The 15,595-nt window shown below is 41.8% G+C and overlaps 1 protein-coding gene across 1 annotated transcript; it reads left to right on the top strand.

Annotated features, from left to right (window-relative positions):
* Positions 1–1,330: 1,330 nt before the first annotated feature.
* CCDC110 (coiled-coil domain containing 110) lies at positions 1,331–13,946 on the top strand. The gene is made up of 7 exons (XM_068971381.1): positions 1,331–1,340; positions 1,673–1,777; positions 8,565–8,620; positions 9,054–9,119; positions 10,563–10,673; positions 11,510–13,595; positions 13,897–13,946. The coding sequence occupies exons 1-7, from the start codon at positions 1,331–1,333 to the stop codon at positions 13,944–13,946; spliced, it is 2,484 nt and encodes an 827-aa protein (XP_068827482.1).
* The last annotated feature ends 1,649 nt before the right edge of the window (positions 13,947–15,595 follow it).

A 15,595-nucleotide genomic window follows, 5' to 3' on the forward strand; every position in this document is an offset into this window, starting at 1 on the left:
ACGATGGCCAAATCTTCCAGAGGCCATTTCTATAGGCTAGGAAACAAGAAATTTACAGCTAGTAAACAATGAAACTATGATAAAGAACTTCATTTCCATGAAATCGAGGCACATAATTATTACATAATAAATTATTCCATCATGACTTGAAATTCCTTACTGTGACTTAAAATCTGAACTTTCAATTATTTTATATTCCATCTATAATGGCTGTTATCACAAAATAATAACATATACTCATTTAATAGTTTCACTTAAAGAGCTCCATTTTCTGATGGGCAAGGGGATTGACTGTGGCCAGGGTCAACCCGTCTTTACTTGAACAAGCCCCTGCTTCCAAGGCAACATCCGTCTTTTACAAGTGGTTTACCCAGCTGCACAGGAAAGCAGCATGCTCTACAAATGAAGACTGGAGCCTCTGCGACAGCTCTAATGTGGACGTTTCAATACACTGCTATTGTAAGTTCATTACTGGAAATAGGGGTCTTCTTTTAACCGCAGCAAATAGATGTCCCTGTCTAGGATAGCTTGAATCTCAAGTCGCTGAAACTGACCTGACAGATGGGTTGAAACAAGAGGAACCGAAGAGAATAAAACAATGAAATGGCAATCAGAGAGATCAGAACAGGAGGGGAGTTCCTAGGTGTCTGTGTCTCTCCAAACACCTCGCTCTGTCCACACAACTTCGGCTCAACAGGTGCTGCGTTAAGTCAGAGTCTGATCAATTTCTGGATGAGCCGGGGAGACGCGGGGGCCAGGGAGGGGGGCGCCCTAATGAGTTTGTCACTGGATTTGGGGGGCACAGCGAAGGTTGGTGAAGAAGGAAATGGCAAACCACTCCAGTATTCTTGCCTCGAGTATCCCCTGGACAGAGGAGCCTGGTGGACTGCTGTCCATGGGGTCGCACAGAGTCGGACACGACTGAAGCGACTTAGCATGCATGCATGCAGTGGAGAAGGATATGGTAACCCACTCCAGTATTCTTGCCTGGAGAATCCCAGGAACAGAGGAGCCTGGTGGGCTGCCGTCTATGGGGTCGCAGAGTCGGACACGACTGAAGCGACTTAGCAGCAGCAGCGAAAGTGGGACCTTCCCAACACGCGACCGTTGCAGGTGCCGCTCGGGCGGGGCGGGCGTTTGGGACCCGGGACCCCAGACCCCAGCGCGCATCTTTCTCCTTCCCACCTCCACAGCTGCGCGCGCCCCTACTGCCCCTCGCGCGGTCCCCGCCAACCCGTTGCCAAGCAACGAGATGCCTGGGGCTAGCAGCAACCGAGCAGAATGCCTGGGAGGAGGGAAGGCAGTTGGGAAGAGGCCTTGAGTAGCAGAAATGAGCCCGGGTAAGAGCCAGGCTGGGGTGGAACTGGCCTTTGAGGGGGCGCCCTGGGAGGTGGACGGGTACTGGAAAGCTCCGCCTCCCCGACCCCGGCCCCTTTACTCCCAGAGCGAGTCCGGTCTGGGGTTGCGGATCTGCAGGACCAGCCGCGCACCTCCGCCGGCCAGGAGGAAGGCATCCCGGCGCCCGCCCAGCCTCCGGCCCAGCGCGCCCTCCGGTGGCCGCTCAGCGCGCCCGCGCCCCGCATCCCCAGGCCTCGTCACCCTCCTCCCCAGGCCTCGTTTCCCTCTTCCCGGCAAAGCCAAAAGGCTGAAACCCAGTGCTGTTTTATTACAGAAAAGCGTCCTGAGGAAGAGGATGAGGTTGACTGCGTCCTCCTTTCAGCATCCAAGATCCTAAATTCTTCTGAGGGAGTAAAGGAAAATGGTAGCAGTGAAACAGGTAAAAAAAAAAAACAAAAAAAAAAACCGGCCAAGCTCAGCCCACAGTGATGCTTCTGCCTTTTTACTGTAGCAAAACTACAATAAATGACGTAGCAACCAGTACGCCGCCTAAATCCCCTGGCCCAGCTGGTGTACTTCCGGTAACTGTTCGGCTGGTACTAACAGTAACTAACACAGAACATTTCCTTTGGGCCACGTGCGGTCCTGAGCACTTAAATGGATCAACTTAATCTTCACAACAACCTTATGAAGTAGGTACGACTGTTCTCATATTACAGGTGAGGAAACTGAGGCACAGAGAGTTTAACTAACTCCCCAAAGTCACACAGCAAGTGATAGAGCCAGCATTCAGCAGGGTAGCTGCAAATGTCCAGGCCTTAACATACCTGCTACACTATACTGCTTCTCTGAATATCAAATAAGAAATTGCTGCTTTTTCTGGACAATCACTAAAAAGATAGCAATTCTTTCCAAAAGAACTGCTTTTATAGTAAATATCTGTGGACTACTGGAAGGGTGTCTAGGGAGGGTATTTGAAATAATTAAAGAGATGCAATTTTCAAGCTCCATATAAACCATGAATAAGATGTGCCAGGGTTGGGGGGGGGATTAAGCACACTGAAGTTGGAGTCTGGCTTCCTCCAGAGAGGCTGCAGGAGGCTCCAGGGCTCTCAGAGGGGCCTGGTGTTCATGAGAGATGTCAGGAGAGGTGCAGAGTGCTGGGGGCGGGAGGCCGTCTCTAAACTAATGGGCCACGTTCGGATCTACAGTTGTCCCTAAGCCACACAGGACACGTGGGCCATCTCCACGCAGAAGGGCTGGGAGAAGTAACCGGAAATCTGAGGTCAGGACAGGTTTGTCCACCTTCAGAAACCAGGGACCTTCACAAAGGCTTTGTTAAGGGCTCTGAAAACAGGGCTGGCACAGCCACACCCCTGCAGACAAAGACAGCGGGATGCCCGTGACCACCAGGATAAGCCATACCTCAGTGGCCCCCACGGGGGACAGTGGGCTGACCTGCCCCTTCTCCGCTCTTCTGAGCACCGCCCATCTTCTGGGAGGAGGCCAGGCAGGCACCCCTGTGCAATGTGTGGGTGGGTGGGGGTGGTTCCCGAAGTCCTGACCCAGGGAGAAGTCCTCACAGATGGTTTAGACAGTTCCATACCGCAGGGAGCGCGTTTAAGGTCAGAAGAGACTGAGGGCCTTGAATTTGGTAAGACTGTGTTCTCCAACGTGAGCGAGATGTAAGGCTCTGGGGGAAAATGCCAGCATTCACAGAAAGTGACGTTACATACAAAATAGCACATAGGCTTGGCTGAGAGAGCCGGCCTTTCTCGCTAGAGCATGGTGGGTATAAGGGCAGGAGCTCAATCAGTGAGAGATATTCCAAGTCAGGCGTGATGAAGGATGGCAGGGATCTTCTGCCTACAGCTAAAGACGAAACTCGGACGTGTGACCCTGTGCCCCACCCTCTTTCTGTTCTCTTAGCTACATTTCATCATCACCCCGAGATCTGTTCTTTGGGTACTGACCAACAGAACATTAATGTGATTTGCATAAATAACACCGAATTACAATGCTCTGCAATAGTTCTCAGGTCTCTGATTTTAAGCAGTTAATATATGAAGTAGTGGAGTATATGGAATGTCAGAGGTGGGTGGGGAGTGAGCAATTTTATTTCAAACAGGATGGGAGGAGACTTCATTAGTAGATGACATCTGGGCAAAGGCCTGAAGGAGCTCAAGGAGTTGTCAGTGCAGATTTCTGGGGAAAGAACATTCCGGAAAGAGAGGAGAGCAGCTTCAGGGGCCCTGAGGTGGGAGGAGGCCTGGTATGTTTGAGGAATAGCTAGTGACGGGGGCAGAATGAGCGAGGAGGGGGAGGATGGCAGGAGGGTTCAGAGAGGAAACTGGGCTTTGCAGTTCCATGTACGATGAGAGGGGCTTGATCTGAGCAAACCAGGAAGCAGTGGCGAGCTGGAGCAATCATCCCTGCTCTCCATCTCAATTAGAAATTTTAAACTTATTAAACCATCATCATATTGATAACATCCTTGCTGCTGCAGTAATATTAGTAACGTTTTCTTGAGTACTTACTGTATGTCATGCACTGTGTAAGGCTTCGCCTAGAAACTAGACAGTATCCCTCACAGCAAGCGTCTGGCGAAGTCAGGCTTCCAGCCCAGGCAGACTGGCTGCAGAGCTCCCGGGACAGTGCCTTGTGCAGGGACATACCCTCCCCTGTGCCCTACATTTCCCCCAAAGGAGTTACTCCCGTCCTACACACTCTATCCTCTGTGCCCCTCACTAGAAGGGGAACTTCACATGGGCAGAGATGTTGCATGTTTTGTTCAACTGTAAGATCGCCAGCACCTTGGACAGTACTTGATAGATACAAGGTGTTCAAAAACATTTGTTGCATGAATGAATGAAGGTTTGGATGGAGCAGCTCACAAGGCTTCAGAAAACAATTCCTTCTAGGAGTGAACGGGAATTGCCACACCAAAAATCAGTGTTTGAACCTGAGAATTAAAAAGCTTCAATCACAGAGTATCTAACATCATATATAGAATTATTACCACATCGCATTTAAAAAATTCAATTGTTCTCCCTGCTCCGTTAGCTACAGCTATGTCCTTAAAACTTTCTCTATACATTGAATGGGCTGCCCTGGTGGCTCAGTGGTAAAGAATCCACCTGCCAATGCAGGAGACTTGGGTTTGATTCCTTGGTGGGAAAGATGCGCTGGAGAAAGAAACAGCAACCCACTGCAGTTTCTCACCTGTGAAGTCCTATAGGCAAATCTGGTGGGCTATAGTCCAAGGGGTCAGACATAACTTAGCGACTAAACAACAAAAATATGTCTACTATGACATAAGCTCCTTTAGACTTTAGAATAAATTCCCCATATCTTTACCTAAATTATCTCAAAAGGCATCCTGTTGCAAACCATCTTGTTTTTAAATTCCGACATTTTAATATGAAACAGCTAGAGAATTTAAGTTGAATCTAATCTGAATAATATTTCTTTCAATCTGAATAGAGATTAGGCCTCTTCAGGACTGGCACCACATCCTCTACTTAGTCTAAATATTTCCCAATATTGTACATTTAGCAAGGACTTAATAAACTGTGATGTGTGATTCTGTTCCCTCTCCTGTGCTTCATTCATAACTTCTCTCCAATTCTAGAATCACAAAATCCTATGTGGTTCTTTAAGTATTGATGAATTTTAAAATCATCTTCCTGTTGGGAGTAAGGAGCAGCCAGTGTCTCTGAAACTCATAAGAAAAATAAAAAGTTCTTTTGATAGCTTTTTAAAATAAATGACTCTGTCTGCCTAGCCTGTATCTTCACTGAATCATCGGAACTTTGCTGGACAAAAACACTCACTTCTGAGTCATACTGTGGATCTCAATGCCATTTGGAAAAGTTACTTTATTTCCCCAGAAAACACTTTATCAAGCCCCCTCCAAGATAACTATTTCACTTTTCTTGTTTCATGAAATCTCCAGCACCTCTCACCACTACCTCTCAATGGGCAACATGATCTCATACTGTATTAAAAAATTAGAAGCAGTCAGACCCAAACACCCTGACCCTCAACCTTAAATTCTGCTAAGCTACCTGGCTGTGTCCCACATTCTCTGCCGCCCCCACTTCCATGGAAGGACTGTCCCTGCTCCATCACAGGCCATTTCCTCCAGATCATTATCTCTCCCGGAATTCTGTAGTTCTTAACTTTGGCCTCATTCTCCAGAATTATTCTTCTTCTCCATTTCCACTACATGGTTTCCATAGCAAGCAAGTAGATTAGACTCTCTCAAGTTAAAAAATTTCTTGGACCTTCATATCTCTTCCCCCAAATGCCTGTCCCCACCCAGGCACCTTATCCACTGCCACAGTAAAGCCAGAAAATGCTGCCTATATATATATCCAGTGCCACAAACCTCCACCTTCCACAGGAGAATGAGACGGAGGGAGGTCCATGTAGAAGCCGTCTAGAAAGCCCATGCTCTTTCCTTAAGATCTTCATTCACTTTATCTCTTAACCAAGTCTTTGGATTTCTTTTTGCCCCACATTTCTTACTCCATCTTAGCAAAAGGAGTCCTTATATTCAGCCGTAAGCTTGCAAGTCCTAACAAGACAAAGGAAATCTGTGCAGAAAAGGGAGACTGTTGCTGCGGGTGCAGGAAGAGATAAAATTGTGAATAGGAAATTCATTAAGAATAAAGCTAAAGCCTGGGAATATTTACAGCAATAATATCTTATCTTCGGGTTTAAATAGTTTTGTGAGAATTATAGTTACAGAACAAAGTGTGAACATCATGAAACATGAAAATATCACTATCAAACATCATGACAACTGAGGAGGAAGGACGAGGCCAATTTTCTCATCATTTACCCCCTTTTTTGGCACGGATGGAGTGAATCACACTGAATATTCACATATGTTATTTGCAGGCGGCTTCTTTACCTGCTGAGCCATCAGGGAAGCCCCATGTAAAACATAAAATTTCCAATCTCTTAATCTATTTCATGACCCATTTCCAATATTTTATGAGAGGGCTCTCATAAGAAATAATCTCTCACGTAGTGAGTAAAAATCTGAATACTAGCAATAAATTTGACTATCTGCAGTTTTATTTTATCAAATAAAGTCTAATATTACTATTTAAAAGTAGAATGCATAATATGATCTCATTGATTGAAAATCATTTGTTTTCTTCCACATATGTATCTAGACAGCTGACTAAAGGGTAGGTACCTAAAGTTTTGTTGTTGTTGTTGTTGTTTATCAGTCGCTAAGTCATGTCTGACTCTTTGTGACCGCATGGACTGCAGAACACCAGGCTTCCCTGTCCTTCACTGCCTCCTGGAGTTTGCTCAAACTCATGTCCATTGAGTCAGTGATGCTATCTAACCATCTCATCCTCTGTCACCCCCTTCTCTTCCTGCCATCATTCTTTCCCAGCATCAGGATCTTTTCCAATGAGTCAGCTCTTTGCATCACATGGCCAAAGTATTGGAGCTTCAGCTTTAGCATCGGTCCTTCCAATGAATATTCAGGGTTGATTTCCTTTAGGATGGACTGGTTTGAGCTCCTTGCTGTCCAAGGGACTCTCAAAAGTCTTCTCCAGCACCACCATTTGAAAGCATCAGTTTTTTAGTGCTCAGTCCTCTTTATGGTCCAACTCTTTCACTCGTACATGACTACTGGGAAAACCATACATAGGCTTGACTATACGGACCTTTGTCAGCAAAGTGATGCCTCTGCTTTAATACGCTGTTTAGGTATGTCATAGCTTTCCTTCCAAGGAGCAAGCATCTTTTATTCTGGATGGTGAGATTCTAGGTGATATATTCGGAGAAGGCAATGGCAACCCACTCCAGTACTCTTGCCTGGAAAATCCCATGGACAGAGGAGCCTGGTAGGCTGCCGTCCATGGGGTCCCTAAGAGTCGGGCACGACTGAGTGACTTCACTTTCCCTTTTCACTTTCATGCATTGGAGAAGGAAATGGCAACCCACTCCAGTATTCTTGCCTGGAGAATCCCAGGGACAGAGGAGCCTAGTGGGCTGCCGTCTATGGGGTCGTACAGAGTCGGACATGACTGAAGCGACTTAGCAGCAGCAGGTGATATATTCTTTTTTCATTTGCATTTTGATCTATTAATATTTGAGTTCATCAGAAGAGGTTATTTAATTTATTTATTTTAAAATTTTATTTATTTATTTTAATTGGAGGCTAATTACTTTACAATATTGTAGTGGTTATTTTAGAGTTTGAAAAACTTTGGGATGCCTTACAGGACTGGTCCAGACCTTAACTTGAGTGCCTTTTTTCCTCTCTGAGATGAACATTTCTGACTACCATTTTATTCCCAGTAAGATGCAAAGCTGAGCAGTAACCAGATGACTCATTGTCCATCCCTGCCCTGTGATGAAGGTGGGATTCTTCAGTTGGCCAAATGACTCCAGGTTGTGAACCAAAGCTGCTCTCTCAGTGATAAGGGCCAGATTGGGACGGGATGGGAGGGAAGAGGCTTTGCAATCAGTTTCTATAACATCTGGCAGACTTCCATTCCAAAGGAGCTATGCTGAACTCTTTAGAAACCTCTTAAACATCAGAAATTGCCAGCCTAGGGGGAACATTCTAATGTAACTTTCATTTCATTCAGGACACGTTTCTAAAATTTTTTAAATAAAATTTTTGCATATGTCATGAAATTTAAAAACATTATATAGTGTCTCCGGCAGATCTATGATCTGCTTTTTAGGAAGGAACACATGGATCTTTATAGCACTTTGCTTAAGAACATGACAAGACCTATGTTCTATTAATCCAAACTGTTTTCCAGATTAAGGAAGAAAAACATCACATGGCTGTTTCATAGACACTGAGACCTACATAGTACTTTGCCAAGGGTCTCCCATCATATGAGAACTGTTCATTTTTATACCAAAAAATATACAGTTTATATCCCTGAAACAAACAAAGGTATCTAAGTTTCAGAGTAGTCTAAGTTTGGTGTTACAAGTTAATGATTTATTATAAAAGTAAAACCACTGTTACAACCTCAAGTAGGTGGAGTATTTTAAGTCAGATGAAAATTATTTCTTAATTTGTTATACAGGTAGCACTGGGTTTTTCCTAATGTGAATATCAGTCGTCTCATTATCTCTTTGCCTCACCATCCAAAAAGCTAAAAGATTGCTTTCCATTAACATTGTTTAAAAATAACAAGAATTAAATCACATCATTTTTCAATTTTATTTTTTAGAACACGGCTGTGTGTCAGAATCAGAAAATCAAATCCAGCCACAATCAGCATTGAAAGTGAGTATATTTCATTTTCTCAGAAAACCTATGTAAAGTCGTTTCTTCCTCAGAAAACTTGAGAGTGAGCAAGAATGATTAAGAATGTAACCCAGTCACCTGACTCTCCATATGATCCCGGTAACAGGCAACTTTGAGGGATATCTTTTTTAAATACTAACAAAGCGTGCATTCATGTGTGCTAAGTCGTTTCAGTCATGTCTGACTCTGTGCGGCCCTATGGACTGTAGCTTGACAGGCTCTTCTGTCCATGGGATTCTCCAGGCAAGAATACCGGAGTGGGTTGTCATGCCCTTCTCCAGGGGATCTTCCTGACCCAGGTCTCCTGCATTGCAGGCAGATTCTTTACCATCTGGGCCACTAGGGAATCCCATAACAAAGTGTATGTTCACCTACAGATGTTCAATTGCATCCCTGTATAACTTTATTATAGGCCCTTCAGCAACAACTGGAATCGTTTCAGGCTCTCCGAATACAGACTCTGCAAAATGTTAGCATGGTATGTTTCTTTTAATTTACATAGAAAATATCCAAACTGAGGACACCATCATACATGTCTAAGCTGACGACCCCTAACCACTTGATTACTTGAAACTAAATGTGATAAAATAGAGCTGCAATCTATTCTAGATCCCAAATTTGGAGGAAACTACATTCTGTTATATCTGTATTTTTAAAAAAAAAAAGTATGTTTAAACTGCTACCTATATACAGTCTACAAATAGGGACTCTTGTCATAATTGATACAAAGTCTAACTCAAAGTAAGGGGAAAGTGCACTTTGTTAGCTCTGGTAATGAAAACCCCAGGGATAGTGCACTTGCTGCTGGTGCTGCCAAGTCGCTTAAGTCGTGTCCGACTCTGTGCGACCCCATAGACGGCAGCCCACCAGGCTCCCCCGTCCCTGGGATTCTCCAGGCAAGAACACTGGAGTGGGTTGCCATTTCCTCCTCCAATGCATGAAAGTGAAAAGTGAAAGTGAAGTCGCTCAGTCGTGTCCAACTCTTTGTGACCCCATGGACCTCAGCCTACCAGGCTCCTCTGTCTATGGGATTTTCCAGGCAAGAGTACTGGAGTGGGGTGCCATTGCCTTCTTCTCCGCATAGCGCACTTGGGGACATCTTTATCCATATGACCAGGACTATATCATCTGAGAACCAGCCTCCCTCCTTATCATGGTTCTGCTTTTGACAGTATCGGATTCTCAGACTCTAGGTGGTAACAAAAGGGTTGCTAAAAGTTCTGGCCTTTATCTTTCCAGACTCTAGTTAGAGAAGAGACTGTGCTTTTCTCTCTTAGCACTTTGTCCTGATTCTGATGGCCCCACATGTATTCTTGAAAGCAGTCCCTGTTCGGAGGGAGGCAACGCTCTAACTGGTCACATGCTCACCCCTTGGAGCTGGAGGTGGGCTCTCTACCATTGCCAAAGGCACAGGGACTTTATCCAGAAGAAACAAGGGGTAGTGTTAAGAGGACAGGGTGTGGATACTGGGGATACAAAACACAAAACTTACAACTAGAGGGCTGTAAACCCTCTATAAACTTCATCCTGATATTCCTGTACTAGAAGCAAGTGCAGGGAAACGGGAAGAGAAGATAAAATCCTCCTGAGGCTGACACAACAGATTCCACTCTGATGACAGAGATCAAGGATCTCTGATTTATTCAACAACATAAAAAGCAAACATCTAAAGTTATTTTAATTCAGAAGATTTTACTTTCCTCAGTTAAGTCTTTCTGATTTTATAATCACATAGTAAAGGCATACTTTTCTTAAAGATTCCTTCAGTGATAGAGATTATAATAAGTTTAACTTATTTATATTTTATATCATGGCCAATAATTTTTATGTATAGGAAATTTAAAGATATCTTTTAATTATAATATCTATTATTCTTGTGCATTCATAAGTTTATAAGGTCTGATATTCTTGTCTTTTAAAGGTACAGTCTGAAATCAGTGAAATATTGAACAAAAGTATTACTGAAGTAGAAAACCCACAATTTAACCCAGAAAAAAATCTAGTATTCAGCACACACAGTGAAACGGCTTTGGTATGTTCTTCAATATAAAATCATTTCTACATTTCGGTACTTCAGAAATGTTACAACCTTTGATCTTCATCTTTACGTTCTCCCCTTCTTCACAGGATGATTGGATTGTCAGAGGTGAAAATAAGGAAACTCCTGTCCTGAAAACCCTGAAAGATGTATGTTTACCTCCTCCATACTTCTACAGTTTTCTTGTTTCTCTTAGAAGAGCAAATGAGGGGCATTTGACTTAGTCCAGATTTCTAAAGAGTCCCAAGTAAACGGAAATGCAAGGCAGCTTTTATGGCCTTTCTGTCCACTTATGAGTTCTCCTACTTGTAGGATTGACTTAGACCTAGAGTGAATTCTCTAGAACAGCTCCAAACCAGAGTCACTGTGTCTCCACTTATTAGAACTCACATTTCCAGAACAGTCACAGCCCTAGATACACTTGAAACTAGGAAGACAAGCTAAGGTTGACATACAGAAGGAATGAAAATTTTCATTTTCTTTAAACTTCCCTTCAAACTATGGCTGCTCTCTTCCCCATCAATGTATGATGGTCTCTTGAGAAATGCTAGATTTCTATTTCTGAAGTTGAGGGGCTGACCCTGCTATCTCACTACTTGAGAAAGTAAGTATAATTTCTAAGCAACCTGTGAAGACCAGAGTTACAGACCTCAAAATAAAGGTAGATTTTCCTGCAGAAAATGAATCATACTTGTTAGGCTTCTCTGCTGAAGAAATGGATAAAATGTTCATTCTGGTTGTAAAAATATATCCTCCCCAAATATTGTCTTAATTTGTTGGTCATGTAGCAAATGATAGTACATTTACAGTGTGATTTTTATTTTTACTAGCCTGTAGAGAATCAAGAAGAAACCCTTTCTATGGAGAAAATTCATCATTTTGAGGATTCCAGGACTCTTCATTCAGCAGAAGAAAAATTCAGTAGTGACAGTATTGACAGTCTTCCTCAAAGTATAGATGTTCCATGCCAGATACATTTCAAGGACATATTAACTCTGAGAACTTCAACAGATAATTCAGCTTCAGAAAATTCTGACAGGTTGAAGAATTATAATAACTTTTATAAGTTTCTACCTAATGCACCTCAAAATGGGATGTCTCAAGCTGAGACATTAATTCTGGATAAGTCCAGAATGACAATGCCTTTTGTCAAGAATGGATTTTGTGAAAATTTAGATGATATTTGCCATTCCATCAAACAAATGAAGGAAGAGCTTCAAAAGTCACATAATAGGGAACTGGCACTTACAAATGAACTGCAGACTTTAAAAGCTGTTCCAAGGCATGCGAATTATGACCTGCCCCCGGTTCACAAGGAAAAAAACAATTTCATTAAGGAAGAAAATATTGAAAGTAACTTAAGTGAAGACATAAAATCAAAGAGAATTTTGGAATTAGAGGCATTAGTAAACAAATTGCTCCCACTTAGGGAAACAGTGTCAAAATTCCATGTGAATTTTTGTAGGAAATGTAAAAAATTATCTCGGAGCGAAACACACAGGGGAAAAAGGAATGAGAAAAACAATAAAGAAATTCCTATCACCGACAAGAATATTGGAGATTTAAAACTCCATTCCAGAGTCCCGAGACATACATTGGCATTCTTTGACCCAACAAAATATGAAATGAAAGACAAAGAAAAACAACCATTTACAGTAAAACAAGGATCAACAATATTTGAAAATGAGAAAACATCCAAAGTCAATTCTGTTACTGAGCAATGTGTAGCAAAAATTCAGTACTTACAGAATTATTTGAAAGGATCTATGCAAATACAGAAAAAAGTAATGAAACTAGAGAATGAAAACCTAACCCTTAAAACAAAAATTAAACCTCTTGTCTTTACCACACAATCTCTGATACAGAAAATTGAAATGTATGAAAAGCAACTTAAGACATTGGTTGAAGAAAAGAATACTCTCCAGTCTAAGTTAACTAAAACAGAAGAAGATGGCAAAGAATGTCTTAAAGAATTGAAAAAAACAGTTAGCAACTATAATGTTCTCCAAGGACAAAACAAAACCCTCGAGGAAAAAAACAGTCAACTTTCTTTGGAGAATCAACAAATAATAGAAGCATTAGATCAACTGAAAAGCAAGGAACACAAAACTCAAAGTGATATGGCCATTGTCAATAATGAAAACAAACGATTGAGCATAGAAATGGAATCAATGAAAACAAATATTCTATTGATACAAGAGGAAAAAGAAATGTTAGAGAAAAAAACACATCAGCTTCTAAAGGAAAAAGGTGCACTGGAAAATGAACTGAAAGAAACCCGCCTAGAGACAGCACAGCTGAAAGAGAAAGAAAGACTGGCAAAAATCGAACAAGAGACACTTCTTCAAATAGTAGAAACAGTTAAGAATGAAAAGCTTCATCTTGAAACCACCTTACAAGAATCTACTGCTGCGAGAGAGATGATGGCAAGAGAAATTGAGGATATTCAAACATACCAGTCTACCGCAGAAGAGAATTTTCTGCAAGAGATAAAAAATGCAAAGTCAGAAGCAAGTATTTATAAGAATAGTTTGTCAGAAATGGGCAATGAATGTGAACTGTTATCAAAAATGGTAATGGAAATTAAGACCGATAATCAGCTTCTAAAAGAAGAACTAAAAAAAAATAGTCAAGAAAGTATAAAATTTGAAAATAGCATCAGTAGACTTGAGGAAGACAAAATACTCCTAGAAAACTATGTAAGAAGTATAGAGAATGAAAGGGACACCTTGGAATTTGAGATGCGGAATCTTCAAAGAGAATATTCAAATCTAAGTGAAAAAATCTGCAGTCACCATATTGACCTCTCAAAAATGGGTCACGTTTCAAGGAAAGATAAATTCCATTTTGACATCTATGATATTTATGAAGACACCTCTAGTCCTGGGAATAGGCCTTTAGCCCTTGGTTTGAAAGGTATGTGTATCTTGGTGGATTCATAGAAATGTGTTTAAGATTTCTTTTGTTTATCAGGCATTAGCCAGAGGACAGTAATAAGGCAAACATTATTTTTGTAAGATTTGTATCCAATTCATTACACAGTTGAATTACTTAAGAGATTTTGGTCCTTTGATGAGATGTTATTTATACTACTTCTATATATTGTATATGGCTAAAGCAACTTTGGTAGCAAGCAGGAAATTTTGTTAATTATTATTTTTCCATAGTACACTTAGCAGTTCCATCTTTTCAAAAATTCTCCTTTTTTTCCCCCCAGGAACTCCAAGTAAACTGTATCAACTGGTTCCATCCAAGACATGTAAATAAATTTCTGAAAACAATATTTCAAAATCTTTCATCCGGGTACTTTTTTCAACAAAAAGCTTTAAATTTACCTCCACATATGATCACAATTACCTTATAATTGGGCTAATTTTTTAATTAGAAATTGGAATTAGGTATATATTCTCATGCTGTCAAGAACTATAAACACCTTGAAACTTTATCCAGTTTGTAAGCTAATAATGTGTTATAGCCTGACGCAGTGTTGTGAGTTCCAGTGGAAGACATGAGAATCCTGGATCAGAGACAAAGGAGCTTGTTGCTCACAGCAACAGCAGTAGGCAGAGTAACAGCACTTTCCCATGGGTTCTTCCAATTCCGACAGGCAACATGAAAAAAGTCACACAGTAGTTATTACAAGAGAGAACTCTGAGCTTTTCCTTTAAATACAATAATAGGTCAAATAGCCATTTTAATGTCTTTATTTGCTAATTCCATCTTCTCTACCATTATGGGGTTCATTTCTATTGACTGATTTTTCTCCCCGGTTGTGAGTTACATTTTCCTGCTTCCTGGCACGTCTAGTAGTTGTGTTTTGTTTTTGTTTTTAAACTGGAAGATGGATTTTTTTTTTAATAATTGTATTTACTTGTTTATTTTTGGCCGCGCTGGGTCTTTGTTGCTGCGCAGGCTTTTCTCCAGCTGCGGTGTGCAGGCAACCCTGGCAGGTAGGCTTCAGCAGTTGCTGCTCACGGGCTCTAGGGCACAGGCTCAGTAGTTGTGACACACACAGGCTTAGTAGCTCCATGGCATGTGAGATCTTCCCGGATCAGAGTGCAAAACTGTGTCTCCTGTATTGCCAGGTGGATTCTTCATCACTGAGCCACCAGCGAAACCAGGATTTTTGTGAATTTTCCATTGTTCAGCATCTGAATGTGGTGTCTTCCTTCACAGATTGTTGGACCTGGTTGTGCTGGGTTGTGCTTACTTCTGTTGGAACTGGTTGTACTTACTTCTCTTTCAGTCAGATCCTTTGGAGCCTGGTTTTTTAGACTTTCATTAGGGTAGGTGCAGAGTAGCCTCTAGCCTACCCTAGCAGCTCTGGAGCCACCGCCAAATGCAGAGGTGGGAACACCCTAGCCTTGGCTTGTTTGGTGACATTTATCACTATGTAACTAAATGAATTTTTATTCATTTATGTTTACCCGGAAAAAGCTTAGCTACTCTGAGACAAACGTATTCCCCTCTGAGGCTCATGATACCCCTGATACTGTCTTTGAGATGTTCATTCCACACTGTCCTTTGGATAAGAAATAAAAATCTCAAATATTCCTTTAGAAAACATTTTTCAGTTTTCTTTAAAAATTTATTCTTTTAGAAAAAAAGTAAACAGTGATGAGGCATGAAATAAAAATACACATTTAACAACCGGAAAACTTCTCTGTACCCTCTGAATCCCTTCAAAAGTCACATGTGTATCTGGATTGACCAGGCTTCTCCACCACTGGAAAAAACTGGGTCTTGAAGCAGAGCACTGCAGTCTCTACACATTCTGATTTTCAGCTCTGGGAGGCCTAGAATGGCAGAGGGATGAGTACTAAGAAAAAAACCATGAATCAAAAATAACTCCCCCAACACATTGTACTAATCAGTTCAGTTCAGTCGCTCAGTCGTATCTGACTCTTTGCGACCCC

Source organism: Capricornis sumatraensis, chromosome 4 (genome assembly GCF_032405125.1).
Source record: "Capricornis sumatraensis isolate serow.1 chromosome 4, serow.2, whole genome shotgun sequence".
Taxonomy (NCBI): Eukaryota; Metazoa; Chordata; class Mammalia; order Artiodactyla; family Bovidae; genus Capricornis; species Capricornis sumatraensis.